The 14,116-nt window shown below is 44.9% G+C and overlaps 1 protein-coding gene across 2 annotated transcripts in view; it reads right to left on the bottom strand.

Moving 5' to 3' along the window:
• The window catches only part of ZYG11B (zyg-11 family member B, cell cycle regulator), a 49,493-nt gene extending 35,860 nt beyond the window's left edge, over window positions 1–13,633 (bottom strand). For both annotated transcript variants that reach the window (XM_075935985.2, XM_075935986.2), the window contains exon 1: window positions 13,476–13,633. In XM_075935985.2, the coding sequence (XP_075792100.1) occupies window positions 13,476–13,478 (3 nt within the window). In that variant the 5' untranslated portion in view covers window positions 13,479–13,633. The remainder of the gene's footprint in view (window positions 1–13,475) is intronic.
• Between the last annotated feature and the right edge of the window lie 483 nt (window positions 13,634–14,116).

Genomic DNA, 14,116 nt, shown 5'->3' with positions numbered 1-14,116 from the left:
AGACATCAAGAATGGTAACACACAAAAAAAATCTTAAACAATGAATAGTCTAGCAGCACACCTTAAAGACTAACAAAACATGTAGATAAAACAAAAGGAAAAACTATGTAGCACTTTAAAGACTAACATAGTGCTACATAGTTTTTCCTTTTGTTTTAGCAAGATCAGACTAACACGGCTACCTCTCTATTACAGCCAGTCCCCGAGTTATGGGCCAAACACTAGGCTGTAACTCAAAGTGTTCGTAACTCGGATCCCACTGAGTTACATGGCGACCGTGCTGTTCGTAAGCGTGGATCGCTTTCGTAACTCGGGGACCGCATTTACAACCGCTTTGGTCGTAAGTGCGGCTGGTCATAAGTGGAGGCGGTCGTAAGTCGGAGACTGGCTGTACTATTAAACATGTAGATGGTATCATGAGTTTTCGTGGGCAAAACCCACTTCTTCAGATGTAAGTTCACGATACCATCTACATGTTTTGTTAGCCTTTAAGGTGCTAGTAGACTATTTGTTGTTTTTTAAGTTTTTCCTGTTACAGACCAACTCGGTTACCCCTCTGAACATGCAAGGCACTGCATTCAGCCATATGGAGTAGAAATCTTATCAACTACACAAAGAAACTTGCACAGATCCAAATAGACATTATCTTCCTTTCCAAGTGCAAATAGATGAACATCATACCTAAGGGACTAAGGATGAAAACCCCACTGCAATCTACGTATCCCACAGACTACAGCCAGAAATGATGCCACACTCTCGCTAAGAAACTCAGAAACCACCTTATCAGCATTCTATACAATAAGCAGAAGAAAATCAAGGAGGAGCTGTCAATACTAGAAACTGTCATAAAAAGTGGTAATCTGAAGAAGTGGGTTTTGCCCACGAAAGTTCATGATACTATCTGCATGTTTTGTTAGTCTTTAAGGTGCTACTAGACAATTTGTTGTTTTTTTAAGTTTTTCCTGTTACAGATTAACTTGGCTACCCCCTGAAGCTTCATTACAATAAATAACTGTCCCCTTCAAGTTGTCTCACCTTCGTATCCACAGCCACCCTGAATGAATAGCTCTGGTGTAACACTCCCATCTCTGTATCCCTTCCACCAGTGTTCCCTCTAAGCTACACAGCAGCACAGGTGATTAATCAGCCCTGCCCAGTCAGCACTGAGCCATTAGCCACTGACTGGAGGGGGCTGATTAAATCACCTGTGAAGCTGTGATGCCCAGAAGGCTTAAAGGGAACATTGCCTACCACCTGTTTCTTTTTTTCTTTCACTTCATGCATCTGATGAAGTAAGTTGCAATTCACAAAAGTTTATGCCATAATAAAACTGTTAGTCTTGAAGGTGTCACCACACTCCTTGTCGCTTTTGCTGAAACAGCCTAACAAGGCCACCTCTGTGAAACCTGTCAAGATTAAAACACACTAAAGAAGAGCTGTTCTTTAACTGTGAAAGTCAGCTCTCACAGTTGGTGATGTTTTTCTTCTGAGTTTGTATGTATTTACAAAATCAACACTGATTAAAAATGTGAAAACTCATTATTCCAGCTCATTATTCCAAAGATGGGATCAAAAATGAAACTTTTTATACTCTTCTCGCAAACAGACAACATATTTTACCTTGTGTATTACCATGATACTAATTTAACTCTAAATTCCTTTTTTAAATCCAAAAGGAAACAGGAAACTTGGAAATGGCAGAGATGCTTAATGACTTCTTTGTTTCGGTCTTCACCGAGAAGGCTGAAGGAATACCTAACATAGTGAATGCTTGTGGGAAGGGGGGAGGTTTAGAAGATAAAATAAAAAGAACAAGTTAAAAATCACCTAGAAAAGTTAGATGCCTGCAAGTCACCAGAGCTTGATAAAATGCATCCTAGAATTCTCAAAGAGATGATAGAGGAGGTATCTGAGCCTCTAGCTATCATCTTTGGAAAATCATGGGAGACAGGAGAGATTCCAGAAGACTGGAAAAGGGCAAATATAGAGCCCATTTATAAAAAGGGAAAGAACAACAACCCAGGAAACTACAGACCAGTTAGTTTAACTTCTGTGCCAGGGAAGATAATGGAGCAAGTAATTAAGGAAATCATCTGTAACCACTGGGAATGTGGCAAGGTGATAGGGAACAGCCAGCATGGATTTGTAAAGAACAAATCATGTCAAACCAATCTGATAGCTTTCTGTGATAGGATAACGAGTCTTGTGGATAAGGGAGACGCAGTGGATGTGGTATACCTAGACTTTTGTAAGGTGTTTGATACAGTCTCGCATGATATTCTTATCAATAAGCTAGGCAAATACAACTTAGATGGTACTACTATAAGGTGGGTGCATAACTGGCTAGATAACTGTACTCAGAGAGTAGTTATTAATGGTTCACAATCCTGCTGGAAAGGTATAACAAGTGGGGTTCCACAGGGGTCTCTTTTGGGACCGGCTCTGTTCAATATCTTCATCAATGATTTAGATATTGGCATAGAAAGTACGCTTATTAAGTTTGCAGATGATACCAAGCTGGAAGGGGTTGCGACTGTTCTGGAGGATAGGGCCATAATTCAAAATGATCTGAGCAAATTGGAGAAATGGTCTGAGGTAAACAGGATGAAGTGTAATAAAGACAAATGCAAAGTGCTCCACTTAGGAAGGAACAATCAGTTTCACACATACAGAATGGGAAGCGACTGTCTAGGAAGGAGTATGGCAGAAAGGGATCTAGGGGTTATAGTGGACCACAAGCTGAATATGAGTCAGCATATGTGATGCTGTTGCAAAAAAAGTTCTAGGATGCATTAACAGGTGTGTTGTGAGCAAGACACGAGAAGTCATTCTTCCGCTCTACTCTGCGCTGGTTAGGCCTCAGAGTACTGCGTCCAGTTTTGGGCACCGCATTTCAAGAAAGATGTGGAGAAATTGGAGAGGGTCCAGAGAAGAGCAACAAGAATGATTAAAGGTCTAGAGAACATGATCTATGAAGGAAGGCTGAAAGAACTGGGTTTGTTTAGTTTAGAAAAGAGAAGACTGAGGGGGGACATGATAGCGGTTTTCAGATATCTAAAAGGGTGTCATAAGGAGGAGGGAGACAACTTGTTCATCTTGGCCTCCGAGGATAGAACAAGAAGCAATGGGCTTAAACTGCAGCAAGGGAGGTTTAGGTTGGACATTAGGAAAAAGTTCCTAACTGTCAGGGTGGTTAAACACTGGAATAAGTTGCCTTGGGAGGTTGTGAAATCCCCATCTCTGGAGATATTTAAGAGTAGGTTAGATAAATGTCTATCAGGGATGGTCTAGACAGTATTTGGTCCTGCCAAGGGGCAAGGGACTGGACTCGATGACCTCTCGAGGTCCCTTCCAGTCCTAGTATTCTATGATTCTATGAAAAGCCAAATGGTATTTATATAATTGTGACAAAGATGCCTAAAACGCCTAAATAATAAGCAATTTATACTACATCCAAACAGTAGCAAATATTTATAAGCATTTGTTCAAGATATTTACAAAACAGGCTAAACCTGGGGGCTTAGACCTATATCGGTTTGCTTCAACATAATCATGTTCGTTAACTCTTTAAGAGTTTACTGACATCATTGCCCACTTATTGACTTCAGCTAAAAACCAATTTCAGACAGTTCAACCTTATTTCTGGTCTTAATCCAGATAAGATTTACAACCTCCTTTATTTCTAAGAACTTTGCTCTCCTCCTTGCTGAACAACAGATTTTGCATTGCACTTGGCTTCTCAGAGGCTTTAATGCTGGTATATGGTTAGGAAGGGTCATGGTAATTCATTTTTAGACAGATTCTTTGTCTTATTTTTTCAAGGCTGCTAGTCAAGGCCTTTCTTTACAAAAGACACACTCTCTCTATCAGACTAATCCTAGTTCTTTGATATTTATCCTATACATATTGACACGTGTATAACATATGCTTGGGTATGCCAGACACAAAAATGGCAAAACAGGGAATAATCATGAGAAACCTCTAAATTTCTCTCAATATGTCATTTAATCTTCTAATATAGTTTTTCTGTTCAGTTTTCTAGTTTGATTAGTAACTTCCCGGCCTCAGTTTCCCTATCTGTAAAAGGAAGGCAATTCTCACTGGGCTCACAGAGGCTTTATAGTGCTTAGTGTTTACAAAAATACTCTGAAGTATTGTTATTGCACTATATTGTTAATTAACTAATTTTCTTACATTTGTTGGACATTACCAGTACATTCTGGCCACACATTAAGGGGGTGGTGGAAATAAGGTTGTAATTGCCGCTTTTGCTTCTTTACGATGTATAGAGAATGCCTGAAAGTCCTCTGAACAGAATTTTATCTAACAATTTAAAAGTCATTTCTCTCTAAAAATGTAGGGGGAATTGTCTCTTTATCCTAAAATTACTTAACACAACACATTGAAGAGCTATAGGATGACTACATCTTCTTAATCAAGAATCTGAATCCTTGTTCAAAAGCATATGAAATGTACTCCCATTTAATAAAAGATATGCTTTACCCACATCAACTTTACTGCTTGTAATTTGCTGCTTCAACACCTGACAGAGGCAAAACATCGGTGATATTAATTATTTTTTGCACCTTTCCATTCTTTTTGCCAGAAAAACTAAAGTACAGGTTGAACCTTTCTAGCCTGGGACTCTCTGGTCCAGCAACATCCATGGTCCAGCATGGTAAGGGACTGTGGGAGAAAAAAATCAAATAACTCCAATTGTGCTAAGGGGGGGGGCTGTGGAGGAAATCAAAACTCTCTAAAAGAAAACTGCTGTAAGGGTTAAAAGTTTTCCAGGCCTCTCTCCCTGTAACAGAGAGAAATCTCTAATCAAGACCCTTACAATGCCTCCTATCTCAAGTTCATGGAGACTCCTAGTCTGACACAAATTGCCATGTAAACTCTTATCTTTGTCACAGTTTGCCTTGTACTCCTCACTCAGGTTATCATGTGCCTTTGTACTGTAAAACTTACTTCTAGCACTTCTGGTGTGAACAGAAACGTCTCAGAGTACTTCTGCTGAGACTTTGATATGTTAAAGAAAACAATCAACAACTAAACTGTCTGAACATACTGTATAAAGGATCCCTGAAACTCTCTCTCAGGGCTGCTGCTGCTGCTCTCACTCTTGTAGCGGTCAGCCTGCATGCATGCATAATAAAGTTTTCCTTCTAGATTTCTCTCCTGCCTCACTGCTTTAACCTCCAGCCTTGGACCCTTCTGGGGACTCTGTACCCCAGGGGAGTGAGATTTCCCCAACAGGACTTTAAGTGCTCCAGGGCTGGAGCACTCCCAGGAAAAAACATAGCACAATTTTCATGGATGTTGCCAGACCAGAGAGCTGGGCCAGCAGCTGAGAGCAGAGCCTTGAGGCCAGCGGCCCGAGTCCAGCATTGACCTTTCCCAGTACAACAAACTCCCTGGCTCAGGATCAGTCAGGTCCCCAGGCTGCCGGACCAGTACTTTTTGGCTACGTCTACATTGTGCTCTCTTGTGCAAGAACATATGCAAATGAGCAATGAATATCACCGTGCCTCATTTGCATACTTAATGGACCACCATTTTTGCACAAGGGGCTTTTGTGCAAGAAGGAGCAGTCTACACTGCTCCTTCTTGCGCAAAGCCCTCTCTTGTGCAAGAGCCAGTCTGCCTGAAAATAAGCGGCAGAACGACTCTTGTGCAACAGGGGTTTTTTGCACAAGAAGGAGCAGTGTAGACTCATTTGCATATGTTCTTGCACAAGAGAGTGCAATGTAGACGTAGCCTTTGTGTATCACTGATTCCAATGATGTTATTATGCTTTGCTAACGGACTAGTATTTGAAATGAACCGGGAAGACAGGAATGCAGATTAAAAAATTGTCTTTGTGATCAGAGATGAGGCCAGGCCAATGCCTTAGATCAGGGTGGGGAATCTAAGTCCCAGGGGCTGGGTGCAGCCTCCAACTTGTCTGGATCCATGCCACGTGAGGCTCAGGTGGGGAGCGGCGAGGCCTTTGCAGATCAGATCAACCCACTTGGAGGGCTGGATCTGGCCCGCACAGGCCCTTTTGCCCACCCCTGAGTTAGAACCTCAATAAGCATTAGGGAAAAAAATATTTTTCCTGAAATTCTCTATCATTACAAAATGACAATGGGGACATATCCTAATAAGTATTTTATCAGAGCCAAAAGCATTTCTAGTTTGATAATGTACTGTCCTTTTCCTTAAAGGGACATGGACATGTTCAAGTTCAAGATTTTATGCTAACAAAAAACAGAGTCCTTACCTGTGTTTAAGAACACATGAAGTCAGAAATGAAATAATTTACAAAATTGTACTTCCCTATTTAGGCCGCTAAGTTTTTGCATCTCATTCGACTTGAAAAACTGAAATGAGCTACCCTTTTATTTTTAATTCATTTCACTTTCCAGCTCTGATGCATTAAACACAGTGCTGCCATGTTCAAGTTGCAAAAACACTGCCTAGATCTGTTTAAATCTTAACAAAAGCCATTTTATATAGAAATATTTCCACTGAATGTGTGATTAGACTTCTATGTAACAGCCTAAATTATCTATTTAAACTACAGTACTTGACAGAGTCCCTTTAATTCTAGTACTTTTCCATCCTGTCGGTGTCATATATATAAAAACCACAAGGCAGGCAAGCAAAGAAATAAATGACCTCAAAGTCTTTTGTGGTGTACCTCTGACAGACTGACATATTTATTACCCAAGATACAGAACAGTATTATACTGATGCAGAGTGACTAGTTTGTCTTATAAAGTTTTCTTTTGCATTATAAAAGATTTGTTTAAAAACAGTGACTATTTTAATAGATGTTTTATTAAGCATGAATAACTATGAAAACTACAAAGAAATTAATTAGTAGTACACACTATGTTAATAAAATAAATATATATATTTTAACATGTAATAGCAACCTAATGCATATGGCACCCTGAAGCATAATGCCTCCTTCAATACAAATTCCTCTGATCTTTTGCCTTATATGAAGTTTCAATATTTAGCAACAGTACAGTTTATGAAGAGGCACTTCACATTCTTGAACTACAGAATCCTAAATCCAGCAAGTCTAGTTTAGTTTAAAATTAATTCTGAGGATTACTTTACCATGTTTTCTTGAATTTCTTCTGAAACAGCAGTATGTGAACCACAATCACATATGCTTATTTTTTATATACTAAATGAACAAGTATATCAGGCTACAGCTGCCATATAGGATTCAACTGCAGCAGAAAATCAAGCTTCACTACCTTCAATAATGACAGCAAGTGCATCTGCTCCTTTGCAAGATCTCATACCCATTTAAAAATAAAATCTTCTGCACAAATAATAAGTAACATTTGCTTAATTAGCTTTTCTTTGATGAATCAGTGAAGATTTTTCCAGAATACTGATAGAGGCTTATCTTTTCATTAAGCTCTGAGAAACGTATACAGGCAGTCCCCGACTTACGCGGATCCAACTTATGTCGGATCCACACTTACGAACGGCGCTTTCTCGCCCCGGAGCTCACGGCAGCGGTCAGCCACCTGGAACTCCGGGGCGAGAAAAGCTGCTCCCGGTGCCCCTGGTCTGCTGGGGACCGTCTCCAGCAGACCAGGGGCATCAGGAGCAAAGCCACAGCCCCGGCGGGTTTGTTCGCAGTGCCCCTGGTCTGCTGGAGACGGTCCCCAGCAGACCAGGGGCACCGCGAGCAAACCCACAGCCGCGGCGGGGTCCCGCGCTTCTGAGGCTTTGCGGGCTTCTGGGACCCCGCCGCGGCTGCGGATTTGTTCCCGGTGCCCCTGGTCTGCTGGGGACCGTCTTCAGCAGACCAGGGGCACCGGGAGCAAAGCGGGTCCCGCGCCAGAGCAAAGCCTCAGAGGCGAGGCACCCCGCCGCTGCGGCTTTGCTCCCCGTGTCCCTGGTCTGCTGGGGGGCGGGGGCGCAGCTAGTGTGCCCCCCCCAGCAGACCAGGCTTTTGTTGTGGACCCTGGAGCAGAGCAGCTGGGGCACTGCCGGTTGGTCCCGCAGCGCCGCTCTGGGCACTACTGGACCAACCCGGCAGCACCCCAGCTGCTCTGCCCCAGGCGTCCTGATTCAGCCGCTGCTGGTCAGTTTCAGCAGCGGCTGAATCAGGACGCCTGGGGCAGAGCAGCTGGGGTGCTGCTGGGTTGGTCCAGTAGCGCCGAGGAGCGGCGCTACTGGACCAACCCAGCAGCACCCCAGCTGCTCTGCCCCAGGCGTCCCCAAGTCAGCCGTTGCTGAAACTGACCAGCACTGACTACAGGAAGCCCGAGGCACAGTTGCTCTGCCCCGGGCTTCCTGGAATCAGCGGCTGATCAGTTTCAGCAGCAGCTGACTTGGGGTTCTTAAGTTGAATCTGTATGTAAGTCAGAACTGGCAGTCAGTTTCAGCAGCGGCTGAATCTGGATGCCAGTTCCGACTTACATACAGATTCAACTTAAGAACAAACCTACAGTCCCTATCTTGTACGTAACCCGGGGACTGCCTGTATCAAATTTAACAGCAAAACTTGTTTGCTCAGACCACAAATGCCCTATGACTGATGTTTCTTTTTGGTATCCATTACAGAAGGGAATATGTTCCACGTCATCTGTTATAAACATAAATAGCACAGTGCTTTTAAAATAGAAGATAGCAACTGCTAACTTTCTCATATAGCAGAACCACCTGCATTCAGTACTTTTGAACCATGCACACAGATTTACTAAAAATCAAGTACAGCTTGAACCTCTCTAGTCGGGCACCCTCAGGACCTGACCAGTGCCAAACCAGAGAATTTGCTGGATCATTGGAGGTCAATATTGTCTAGCAGCATTACCAGCACTTCGAAGACATTTAGGGGTAAATTAGAGCTAAATAACACCAGGAGTGGTGGCTGTAAACAAGCTTTATGGGACCACGAGAAACTGTACTACTTTGCCGTGGTTTGGCAAATTCTCTGGTTCGACATTGGTCAGGTCCCAAGGGTACTGGACTAGATAGGTTCAACCTGTAAGGTAACTTATTCCAACACAGAGCAGAACAAACTATACCAGTAAAACTGCAGGTTTTTTTGCCAATAAACCTGCACATACATTAGGGGCTTCTACCAACACAGCTATAGCAATCAGATGCCATACCTCTTCACACCACTGACCAACAACTGTTGGTAGATGACATGGCGTTAGTTTACACTGGTGTAACTTCCTTTGCAGACAAGACCTTAGATTTAGGGTCTGCTGTTGCAGACAACAAAACTAGCTCAAACAAGCATTAAGGTTGCGATGCAAACCAAGAAATTAAAAAAAATGATATTGCAGTAAAACAGATTATAAAGAAAGAAAAGACTAATAGGATCATCCAGTCAGATTTCCAGCAGAATAGCGTAACTCTTTAGGAATAATTTGTATTGTAGAAACAAAGGCTATGTCTACACTGCAGGCTTCTTGCGCAAAAACTGGTTTGCACAAGAGTTCTTGCGCAAAAGATCTTGTGCAAGAGCACATCCACACTGCCATGTGCTTTTGCACAAGAGATGTGGTTTTGTGCAAGAGCGTCCGTGGCAGTGTGGATGCTTTCTTGCGCAAGAAAGCTCTGATGGCCATTTTAGCCATAGGAGTTTCTTGCGCAAGAAACGCCTGTTGCCCATCCACATTTCCTTCTTGCACAAGAGGAAGAGAGAGGAGAGGAATAACTCTTGAGCAAGAAGCCCTCTGTTCCAACGCTTTACTGTAAATTTACTTGAGCCAGAACGCATGTGCAGTGTAGATGCTGCACAAATTTTTGCGCAAGAATGGCAAAAATTATTAAAAGGGCCTCTGACTTTTACTGGGAGGATTCTTTGTGCTGCAATCTAGCCCTATCAACTACAACTCCCATGAGCCCTTGGGAAAAAGCGAGAACGGTGCTTCTTCCAGGCTATGCAGACAGAATTATGCTAGGCTCCATTTTTGGAGAGAGGATCCAGGCTGCTGGTGGGGAACCTTTTCCAGTCCAGGAGCTATTGTGTTGCAGCTAGAACCTGTTACTGACCCTGTTACTGCTGGGGCTTGGATCTAGCAGGCTGCTTTGGGGACTCCTGTTGATTGTCTCTGGAGGGGAGAGATCCTGGCTGTGCCTGTGGGTGGGAAGATCTTACATAAACCTACACAAGAGGTGACTGTGAGTAACTGGGCTGTTTGGAAAAGTGCTGCCTGGGACGGAGCACAAAAGGCAAACGGACTCTGGGTGCAATGACAGCCAGAGTGATCTGCCCAGGGAACCAGAGCTGCTGGCATTTGGTGGAACCTGCTCCAGTGGCAGAGGGATTTTGCAGTTGGCTGCTCAGCTTGGACTAATACAGAGAACCTGCAAAGGGCTCTCTCCATTCCAGCTGCAAACCTTCAAGCGTGCCCTCGCAAGCAAGTGTCTGGGACCCTGAATCCAGAGGAGTGCACACTCTGGGATGGAATAAATGGTGGCAGTGCAAATGCCAGATGGATAAGTTTCCTTTCTTTCTATGTACTTTTTAACTGATTTTGTTCACTTTCAATCTGTAAAATCCAGTTTCTTTAAGTTCTTAAGTAGAGGTGTGTTAATTCTAATTTAATCAGTTAGATATATCTTATTTATAATTGGTGTCTTTGAGTTAGTTCCAGGTTATTGTTGGAATAATTTTATTCCTGGAGGCTCCCAATGCACACCATAAGTGTGTACAGGGCCAGCCAGGTATATTCTTTGGGATCAAGGTACTGCAGCAAGGGGATGGATAGGGAATCCCCAATTAAACAATATCACCACTGGGGTACTCAGGATCTCCCTTCATGTTAAAAACCATCAGGCACCCAGGCACATACATGTGTGACTTGCTCCCAAGTAACCCACAGGAAAAAGGGAGACTACAAAAGTATATCCAATCCCCCATCTGTTAAGATGGAGCAGCAGCTTTTATTTCCCCATGTCAGTTTTTCACACTGTGCATGTTGAAGCCTTATTAAATATAAAAAGTAAAATGTACCTTTTGGGGTTTTGTTTTTAAAAGGCAGCCATTTCCACCTGTGGGTGATTCATAACTCTTTTCAAAGAGACAAGTTAACAAAATGCATTTCTTTCCAACTATATCTCCCACTGTAATTCTTTAGTAGTGACAGAAAGAATACGCCTCATTCCACTGTGAACTATCTGTAAAGCACTAATTATTATTATTAGCTTAGCTGTTGCTACACTACAAAAGCTTTATAAAGCTTATAGTAGCAGTTGCCAGTTATTTTTGTAAACCTCTTATTGCCCCTGTAACTGACTGATAGATAGGAACCTTCTACACACCCTAACATACAACTGCTCTTATGTCCCTTACCCACTTGAGTTGTATTTTCATTTTCTGTTCATATTCACTTTCCTATCATAACCTCTTTTTAATGTTGGGTATAGTGTAGTTGCTTTCTGTTTTAGTTCTTCCTTTGTTCCAACCTCACCTAAATGCTACATGTTGCAGCTGTGATGGGCTGGGTAGCTCAATAAGACCTGACCTGAATGCCCCAAATGGAAAGAGGTGAAGCATGGAAAGTTGAGATCCCTGCATAATCCTGCAACTCTGTAAAAGTGAGCTGCTGTCCTTACTGAAAAACCAAGGAGCCAGGTGTCCCTTAAATTAGCTAGGAAATACTCAATTTATCTACATCCTTTTGCAGTGAGGAAAGTCTGAAGTAATACAGCTTCTCCTTCACCCCTTCCACTACTTGTCTTTCACTTGTCTTTCAATCAGTTCCATACATACAAGATGGGAAGCGACTGTCTAGGAAGGAGCATGGCAGAAAGGGATCTAGGGGTCATAGTGGACCACAAGTTGAATATGAGTCAACAGTGTGATGCTGTTGCAAAAAAAGCAAATATGATTCTAGGTTGTATCAACAGGTGTGTTGTAAGCAAAACTCGTGAAGTCATTCTGCCGCTCTACTCTGCACTAGTTAGGCCTCAGCTGGAGTACTGTGTCCAGTTCTGGGCGCCACATTTCAAGAAAGATGTGGAGAAATTGGAAAGGGTACAGAGAAGAGCGACAAGAATGATTAAAGGTCTAGAGAACATGACCTATGAAGCCAGGCTTCATGAACTGGGCTTGTTTAGTTTGGGAAAAAGAAGATTAAGGGGGGACATGATAGCGGTTTTCAAATATCTAAAAGGGTGTCACAAGGAGGAAGGAGAAAATTTGTTCCTCTTGGTTTCTGAGGACAGGACAAGGAGTAATGAGCTTAAAGTGCAGCAGGGGAGGTTTAGATTGGACATTAGGAAAAAATTCCTAACTGTCAGGGTGGTCAAATATTGGAATAAATTGCCAAGGGAGGTGGTGGAATCTCCCTCTCTGGAGATATTTAAGAACAGGTTAGATAGACATCTGTCAGGGATGGTGTAGGTGGAGCTTGGTCCTGCCTTGAGGGCGGGGGGCTGGACTCGATGACCTCTTGAGGTCCCTTCCAGTCCTATTATTCTATGATTCTATGATACACATACAGAATAGTGATAGAAATGTAGCCGTGTTACACTACACATACAGTAATAGCCCACCAGAGGGGAAAAAAGTGTCTAGCGAGTCAAATTCCTGCAATTTGCTCTTGTTCACTCTTTTCAGATGACAAAGATCAATTTCTTATTCACCGGTATTTGTATTTTCAAAAGCACCAGCTTAGAACCAACCAAACACACGGCAGTGTGTCTGGGAGCCTAGGTATACAGACTGGCACTTAAGACAAGCGTAAAAACAACAATGCAGCCATTCCCACTTGATCTGATACTATTCCTCTCAGTGAGGTGGATAGATATCAAAGTACATCTACACAACAGTTAAACAATCACCGGTGGCCTGGGCGTGTAGAACTCAAAATGCGGGGCTGTGGATGTTTAGGCTCAGACTAGAGCCCAAGCTTTAGGATCCCACAAGGGGGAAAGACTCCCAGAGCCCAGGCCCCAGCCCAAGCACTACCAGAGCCCAACCCCAGCTCTTTTTTTATTCCAGCATCAACACACTCTCAGAGGCCAAGCCAGCATCACAGAGCGAGCCAAAGTCAGTGGCGACTGAAGGGTATCGAGATGCAGTCAAACAAGGGTGTCTGGCCCATGTCCGCGGACCTAGGATCACTGGGCTCAAGCTGAGGGGGTCCTGCGCTGGGACTGGTGAATCTTTTGGGCAGCCTTGGCACGAGTCCCCCGCGCTCCCGCAGGAGGCCGGCCGGCTGTCCACGCACAGGTGCGGGACCCACGCGAGTTGAAAGTCCAGTGCAACCCCGGGACAGGGGGGAAGCGGGGCCAGGGACCCGCCTGGGGCGGCGCTGCGGGGAAGCTCACTCGCCCGCCGCCCCCAGGGCGTGTCCCGCTCCCCCGGAGCCGCAGCGACCCCCCTGCCCGGCTGCCATCACACCCTGCTGGGTGGCCCCGCCGGCCATTTACCTCAGCGGTGCCTGGGGGGGGGGGAGGCGGCCCGGGCCGCTCACCCCAAGGGGGGGGGGACTCACCATCTCGGCGCTGGGTCCCCAGGCTCCGTCACCCAGCAGCGAGCCGGGGCACAGGGCCGCCCCATCGACCTGGAAGTGAATCCGCCTCAGCCGGCGAGGGGCGGCTAGGCCTGGCTCCCGCCTCCCTTAAAGGAGCCGCGCTCCTCCGGCCCCCGGCTGCTCCTGCCGCCCTCGGGGCCCGGGTCTTTTGAAAACTCAGCCCCCGGCGTCCAAAACAGCTGGGCAGGCTGGCCCCGCCACGCGGAATAAGTCCGTGGCGCCGGGCACATCGTGGCTCAGCCTTCCCTGCCAGCTGACCCTTGTCCCTGTTTCCCCGGGGGGAGGGGGGGGGATTTATTCACCTTTACAATCGTATTTCATTTGACTAACCTCTGTGGAATCTCTGGTGGGCGGGGGCAGCAGTTTGCGAATATTTTGGGGGTGCCCAGAACCCCCCCCCCCCAGCTCCCTTCCCTCACGCCTAAGACTCTGGGAGGGAGTTTGGATGCTGCCTGCAGGGTTTGGGCGGGTGCAGGAGGGGGTGAAGGCTCCGGGAGGGAGTTGGGGTGTGGGAGAAGTGAAGGGTCAGGCTCTGGGAGGGAGTTGGGGTGTGGGAGACCACCTGTGCAGCTTCCCATTGGCAGCAGGGGCGCTCCGGGAGG

This window comes from Pelodiscus sinensis, chromosome 9 (assembly GCF_052426305.1).
Source record: "Pelodiscus sinensis isolate ZL-2025 chromosome 9, ASM5242630v1, whole genome shotgun sequence".
NCBI classification, from domain to species: Eukaryota; Metazoa; Chordata; order Testudines; family Trionychidae; genus Pelodiscus; species Pelodiscus sinensis.
This window is presented reverse-complemented; position numbering and strand designations above follow the sequence as displayed.